The 7,959-nt window shown below is 44.0% G+C and overlaps 1 protein-coding gene across 1 annotated transcript; it reads left to right on the top strand.

Annotated features, from left to right (window-relative positions):
• The first annotated feature begins 414 nt into the window (after positions 1 to 414).
• LOC6582182 (mucin-2) lies at positions 415 to 4,562 on the top strand. Its single transcript, XM_032731521.2, has 2 exons — positions 415 to 919; positions 1,002 to 4,562. Exons 1-2 carry the CDS (start codon positions 913 to 915, stop codon positions 4,454 to 4,456), a joined length of 3,462 nt encoding a protein of 1,153 aa, XP_032587412.1. The 5' UTR covers positions 415 to 912; the 3' UTR covers positions 4,457 to 4,562.
• The last annotated feature ends 3,397 nt before the right edge of the window (positions 4,563 to 7,959 follow it).

Here is a 7,959-nt window from a genome sequence, read left to right as displayed (position 1 = left end):
TTGCACTTTTCCAGAACTTTTCTGCTGGAAAATAAGTTGGTTAGCCCGAGTTGTGCTGCCAATTTTGTTTACTGCTCATGTTTTGTCGCTTTATTTTAATGGCTGGCGCGTTGAAGTCCTCGGCTTCATTTATGTTTATGCTCGCATTTTTTATTTGTGTAATTCAAGCGTCGAGTGGCGCTCATAAATTCAGGTGCTGAGAGGTCACGTTGTCTCATTAAAACAACAACAGCAATAAGTGTAATAACAAGAGCAATAAGCACAAAACACACACACACACACACATACACGTTTATACACATGTCAGCAACGCGCAATGGGAATAAAAGTTGTTTACCTTTACGTGAAATACTAACAAGTTGTATACTTTCTATAAAGACTAAGCAATCCGCTCTGAAATTGACTCAAATTCATTCAACATCATAATAATTCCCAATTAATAATCTCAAGTATAATCGCAATTAACCAGTGATTATTTTAGTCTATGACTAAACACAAGGAAGTACTCAATAATTTCCTAGAGATATGAGAGCTAAGTGTATCAATCTGATTTCCCTATTATTCGTCGATATTTGCAAACATTTTCTTGGAACACAGCCAGTTCTACGACATTCGAGATATTTATTTGCTCACATACATATTTATTGATAAGCCTTAAATCATATTCACTAGAGCTACTGCTAGCGTATTATCAATTTAAATAATTGAATATAGGTATTATCTTATCAGTTCTATTAATGACGACTTTTATCTGACAGAAACTTCATAAAGTGAATAGATTTGCCAAGGTTTAGTTTAGTCTCGAAAATATCGTTAGCCAGTGAACATAATAGAAGAGAAAACGAGAAAGAAGAAAAGGCGAAAAAACGAAAGAACTAAGAAAAACCTTTTTTACTATAGAAAATTCGTATAATGAAAGGTAAATTTCATATTAAATTTAATATAATTCTACTTAAGAGTTTTTCTCGTTATTCATAATATAATTTCCTCTGATTTCCCAGCCAGCATATTTGATTGGCTGCCAGTGCTGTTTCTGCTGCTGGGCATGGCTCTGGCCTTGCGCAGCGAGCCGAGGCAAGCGGCTTGTGACAATGAGCAGAGATACGAGAATCAGGTGATGTGCGCGGGCGTGCAATTCGGCTACAGTGCGCCCTATCCGGACAACTGCAGCTTGTTCCTAGTTTGCGATTGTGAATACCCCACTGTGAAGATGTGTCCAGCGAATTTGTGGTGGAATAACCAGACGCAGATCTGCGACTGGCCACAGAACACGAAATGCATCTACTACAACATCCCGACAACAACCGGCGCGTACAGTCCAACACCTCCAACTCCGGCGGCAAATACAACGCAGGAAAGTCGTCCAACCACTGAGGAGAATTGGCCCACATCGGACTATGATCCACCACCGCCACCACCGGGCGTTGCGGAATCATTCTGTAAGAACTTCAAGGATGGTTCGGTGCATCGATATCCATACGATTGCAATGCCTATATCAATTGTACGCACGGCTGGCCAGTGCTGAACTATTGCGATTATGATAAGGTCTTCAATCAGGAGCTGCTCATTTGCGATACGCCAGATACCGCTCACTGTGAGCCATTGCCGTTGCCGTCATCGACCACAACAGAAGAGCCAACAACAACACCACCAACAACAACCACCACCAAAGAACCAACAACAACACCACCACCAACAACCACAGAAGAGACAACAACAATAACCACAGAACCAACTTCAACCACTGAAGAGGGCGAGTGCAGCCCACCGCCTCTTGGCATTGATGAGGATTACTGCTACGATTTGGGCAACGGCTTCTACGAATATCCCTACAATTGCAGTGCGTACATTACTTGCCGCAATGGTTGCACCAACATGGCCTATTGCATACCCGACAAGCTCTTCAACCCGCTGTGGCACATCTGTGATACGCCCAATTCGGTGGACTGTAGACCCCAGCCATATCCGACAACGACAACGGCGGCGACAACAACAACAACGGGCGGCAACACGGGAGACACCAGCAGCTCGAGCAGTGGTGCAGAGACAAGCACCACGCCAGTGCCCACGGAAGCCAGCAGCACCACAATTGCAACGACAACAACGCCCGCACTGCCAGCAGATGTTAATCCCAATATGTGCAAGGACAAACCAGATGACTTCCTCTTTCCCTATGCCGCCGACTGCTCGAAGTACCTGCAGTGCAAGGACCATCAGGTGGTTGTGGGTCAGTGTGCTCCGACGCTGCTCTTCAATCCCGTGTTGCTGATTTGCGACTCTGCCGAAGATGTGGACTGTGAGGGCGATCGCACCACAACGCCTGTCACCAGCAGCACCACTGAAGCGCCCACAACGACAGCGAGCAGCACAACCACCACCGAGACGACGACGCCTGCCACCACACCTGGGCCAGCCGAGCTGTGCGCCACTGAGCCACTCGGAACTTCATATCCATACGAGCAGAATTGTGAATATTACATTCTATGCATGGGCGATGGCGAGTTTTATATTGCCAGATGCATCTCGAATACATACTTCGATACAAAAACTGGTGAATGTGGGCCGAATGTATCGCCGACAGCTTGCAGGGAGCAGGATGCGACCACAACCACAACGGCAGCAGCAACAACAACAACAACGACAACGACAAAGACGACAACGGAAGCTGTCAGCACCATTTCGACACCTACCACTATTGTGGCAACAACGCCTCAGCCACCGGGCGGCATATGTGGCAATAAGGATGAGGGCGAAATGATTGCCTATCCGAACGATTGCAGCAAGTATATTGTCTGTGTGTCGCCCATTCCGGTTGGCTTCTACTGCACGCCCGGCTCCTACTTCAGTGCCCAGCAGCAGCAGTGTGTGAGCTGGGAGGACAGCGACTGCGACAAGGAGACGGCCACGACACCTGGCTCTGGCCACACCCAGGCACCACTGGAGCCGACCATGTGCACGAACAGCACTCGGGACACGTTCCCCTACCCGGAGAACTGCCAGTGGTTCATACGCTGTGTCAACGATTACATCTACATGATGGATGTGTGCAACTGTGGCGAATACTACGATCCGATAAGTGGCAAATGCGGTGCTGACGTGCCATCGGATGCCTGTCGCTGGGACTACACTTCAACAACAGCAGCAACAACAACGGAGACAACGCCAGAGCCCACGCCCCCCGTAACCCGCCCACCGCCACAAAAGGGTCCGTGTGACGGAGCAGCCGATGGCGAACTGGTGCCCTATCCCAACGACTGCTCCAAGTACATCAAATGTGATCGTCCCATTGCCGCCGCCTACGACTGCGCTGAAGGCGATGAGTTTAGTCCGGAGCTGCGTAAGTGCATGGAGGCTTCGCTAGCCAATTGCAACGTTGGCACAACACCCAGCTGGCCCGGATCAACAACGGCCAGTGATCAGACAACCGAATCAACTGAGCGTCCAGTATCATCCACAACTACCGAGATATCTACAACCTCTGAGACTTCCTCAACAACCGAGCCTTTGACAACCACCGTGATTTCCACAACAACCGAGCCACTAACAACTACCGAACCTCCCTCAACTCCCAGTACTTCCGCAACCACAGAGCCTTCCACAACTCCCAGTCCTTCCACAACCACCGAGCTTTCCACAACAACCGAGACTTTGGCAACTCCAGAATCTTCGACATCTTCTGAAATATCCCCAACTACTGAGCCACCCACAACAGCCACCAGCAGCTCCAGCACAGCTCCAGAGTCAACAACCACGGAGCAGACGACAACGCCAGCGCCTTCAGGCGGCATTTGCGGCAATAAGCAAAATGGAAGCCTTGTGCCATATCCAAATAATTGTGAGAAATATATTGTGTGTCAAGAGCCCATACCCATTGGCTATGATTGTCCCGCGGGCTTGGAATTCAGCCCTACAGAGCTGCAGTGTATGGATCCGGAATTGGCCAACTGTAGACCCGAACCCACAACGGCAACAGCAACACCAACTTCTCCAGCTACTCCAACTACTACGCCGCTCACTACCGTGGCTACCACTAGTTCTTGGGATACTTCCAGTACTATAGTAGACACTACTACTCCAAGTACTCCAGAGACTTCCAGTACAGCAATCGATACTACTAGTCCGAGTACTCCAGAGACTTCGAGCACTGTAATACATACTACAACGCCAATCACAACCGAGATGCCGTCAAGCACAACGCCTGAGACAACGCAGAAGACCACAACATCAGCATCTACAACTTCAGCATCCACCACAATACACCCGGATACGCCAAACATATGCTGTGGTCATCCGCTTGGCACAATTTTGCCATATCCGAACGATTGCAATCGCTATGTGGTCTGCGACTATCCCATACCCTATGCCGTGGTCTGTGAGGAGGGCACGCTGTTCGACGTTGAGTCTCTGCAGTGCAAAGCCAACCAAAATGCGAACTGTATATTTGAAGAGTATTGAATACAAACTATTCCATACCTAAGTATCGAGCTCCTTTTTATAAACACTTCAAAGCAATCATAAATACAGAGAATGCTCATGTATAATGCATGACGTGGGTCGCTTACATTTCTGGTTTCCCCACTTTCAGAATCAATTGTCTAAATGCACAAATGCAAATCCATTTCAGTCGCTTTAACGGCCACTTTTAGGGCCTCTGAGACTGGGTGGGGCGGGTATCAATTACACGTAAACCCTTTTTAAAAGCATTGCCATTACAAATCCCACACAAGAACACACTCACACACACACACAAAAGTATAAGATAATTTGCCACTTAATATCAAGTCCCAGGAAACAGGCGCGCGACAAGCAGGAAGCCCCACAACACAGACAGGATAGCGGCAAGGACATTTTTAGCAACAGGCTAACAACAAAATTGGACTCGTATACGATAATATCAGTTACAAGTTTCAGCAATTTATCGTTGTTTGATTTTGCCACAGGCTCCGAGCCCCCAGTCCTCATGTTCTTACCTAATCCGATTTCAAGTTTGGCCACATGTACTACAATTGGCTAAGGAATTATATTTGGGGCGGCCAAACACATCTAGGGGAAAGCAGGAGAGCAGAGAAGAGAGAGAGAGAAGAGAGCTACAAAATAAAGTAGAAATGTTGTGTGACAACAACAAGGAGGAGACAAATAAAAACATTTGGAACAAATTGTTTGGCAATAATGTTAACCTAATGCGTTCCATTTGTCGCAATTCAAACGATAGACACGCTCTGCGCTTCGAGTGATTTGTTAACTCCCCTGGGGCTGGCACTCGAAGCAGTGCGGAGTCTTGGCCTTATCGGCGAATGGGCCATCAGTTTTGCGCCAGGTATTGTATATGCGTTATCCACTGTAGCGCATCTAACAATTTGGCAGCACTTGGCTCGCTTCCAGTTCAATGGCCAATTTGCATAGTCCGATTGCAGCGGCATTCTTCATAAATCGCAGTTAGAAAACAATTTAGCTAAACATTTATTTTCGCTCAGATTTTGAAACGAAGCCAAGTTTCAAGCGCTGCCTGGGCTTCTGGGCGACGAGCCAAAGTCGCACTGGGCGTATGCTTAATATGAATGTAAACATGCTTGAAATGGGAGAAAGTTGCTGAATCAGAGCAGGAATAAATCTTCCACGAGTGTAACGAATCCTCGTGCAGTATTTTGATTTAAATTCCCTCTAAAATGACAAATCGCAATAATTACATAAATTTGACATGTTATTGCTTAAGCAATGTGCAATGCATTCTGCATTCTGTCAGTTAGACAGCTTGTTAAACTTTGATGCAAAGTTTAGCCAGAACTGCGCAGCGTCCAATTAGCGAATCGAAATGAAATGTTCATATTCCATGTGCCAAACGAACCAGCAACGAACATGCTTGGGTTTATGAAACTTTTGCTCTGCATATTAATGTGCGATTGCAACCATTTATGTAAAATATATTTTATGCCACCCGCGGGAGTTCAGCGAGTTGTGCAACAGTTTAGACAGCAGCACACACATACTCACACACACACACACACTCGCACACACACACACATTCATGGTTAGCTGAGCTTTTAGCCCTTTCGGACATAAAATATTGAATATCTAAGTTGGTTTATAAAAATACAGCACTGAAAACTGGCAATTCAATTCGATATTTGCATTTAAGCAAATGCCATAAAAGCATTTGCAAACAGATTCAAACGAGAGGCAAAAGAGTAGCATTCCAAAAACAAGGGGATTTATGAATTTATTGACAAAAAATGCGAATCATATGGACGGTTAGAAAATGCATATCTAAATTGCATATTGATCCAGTTCAAAGCAAGCCTCAAAGTTTTCAATTTGATTGCTAAATGTGCGTTTCTTTTATTTCGTTGTGATTTCAATATTTGAACAGCCGTTATTTAGATTTCTTTTATCAGGTGCGAGCTGTACAATTTAATATATTTGATTGGATTGGATTGGAGTCGGCGATTGAAAAGTTTGTATGCCCTGCGTTTTAGTTTTCTGCATTATTTGCTCGCCTGCTCCTGCAGCTTATGCTCCTTTTCCGTCTTCAATGATGCCAGTGATGATTGTGCCATCCGCTGCTGTGTTGTGCAGTGTGATTGTGTGCTCCATCATAGTCGATATTAGAAGAGGAATGCGAGCTCGCAACGCCGGTAATAATCACCGACTGGCCATCATATTTAACATCAGTTGTCGTATTTTTGTTCTTATTCTGGGGAGCTGCCACCGTGAAGGCAAAGAAACTGCCGATGATCAAGCAAAAAACTGTTACGATCTGCATGGCGAACTATTTAACTGTGCTCTAGCTCACTCAAATGATTGCTTTTTATACCAAATCTATTACAAATGACCTTGTTACCCTTGTTAGCTTTGCAGTCTTAAGGTTAAATTTATTTTAGAACTTGTCAAATATTTGAGAATTGAAATAGACTTTGCCACATCGAGTTTTATCAAGGCAACAGCTGTTCTTAATCAAATGCTAATGACTGCATTCGTTATCCATAGAGCTTTAATTTGCCTTTAATCAAGTGAGACCCACTCAACATGAACGAAACTTACTCTAATGATTTACTTGTATACACACCAAATTTTAAGCCTTTCGCACCGATAGTGGTCTAAATATAGCAGAATTTGAAAATTCATTAAATATTCAGATTCGCTTTGTCCTGCCCCAAGTGGGCGGACCGGGATACTTTTAACACCTTTCAATTCAAGTGTATGCTCAAGACAGTAGCGTCGAAAAAAATATCATTCATACAGGCAAATGAACAGACGGACGGACACTAAGATGGACATTGTACAAAACGAATATATTCATTTCACTTTCGGGTACAAAAACAACTCTCAAATAATTATATGATTTTTCCAAGTGTTATATGAAATATTTTAGAGCTTGTCCAATATTTAGCAATCGAAACGGGCTAAGTTTCATGAAGCCAACAGCTGCTTTTAAGCAAACGTCAGCAGCCGCGCCGTTAATCGGGTTAAGCCGAAAGAGAAAACATTACAGAAGCTAAGATAACTGTTTACTTAGCAAACAAATTCAAATGGCTCGCCGATATTGTGGCTAATATTTCCCTATAAAGTAAATAGTATAAGAGCTGGTATTATGCTGAATGATATATGCTTCTCTTTTGAGGCAATTCAAATTACAATTCCTATGTAAAATGCATAGTATATACTAAACCTTTCAAATGTTAAAAGCCCAGCCTATAGCCAAGGTCAAGCATTCATCTGTGAGTTCTATTTTTCTGTAGTCATATGAACAGAAGCCCTATTGAGAATTAAATAAAGTCTTATCATTTTAAATTGAATAGATGGATAAGTAAAATGAAGCTTAAGTTTATTCAATATTTAAACAGGTTTCTTTATTTTGCTGGTTGATTTGAACAATTTAATAATTTTTATTGAATTCTAAAATTTTGATAATATAAATGTTGGAGAGTGAAGATTTTAGTCTGTCAACTGTTTCCATTTGG

The sequence above is a fragment of the Drosophila mojavensis genome, unplaced genomic scaffold, assembly GCF_018153725.1.
Source record: "Drosophila mojavensis isolate 15081-1352.22 unplaced genomic scaffold, ASM1815372v1 contig_74, whole genome shotgun sequence".
Classification (NCBI taxonomy): domain Eukaryota; kingdom Metazoa; phylum Arthropoda; class Insecta; order Diptera; family Drosophilidae; genus Drosophila; species Drosophila mojavensis.
Note: the sequence above shows the minus strand (reverse complement) of the source record. Positions and strands in the feature narration are given on the sequence as shown.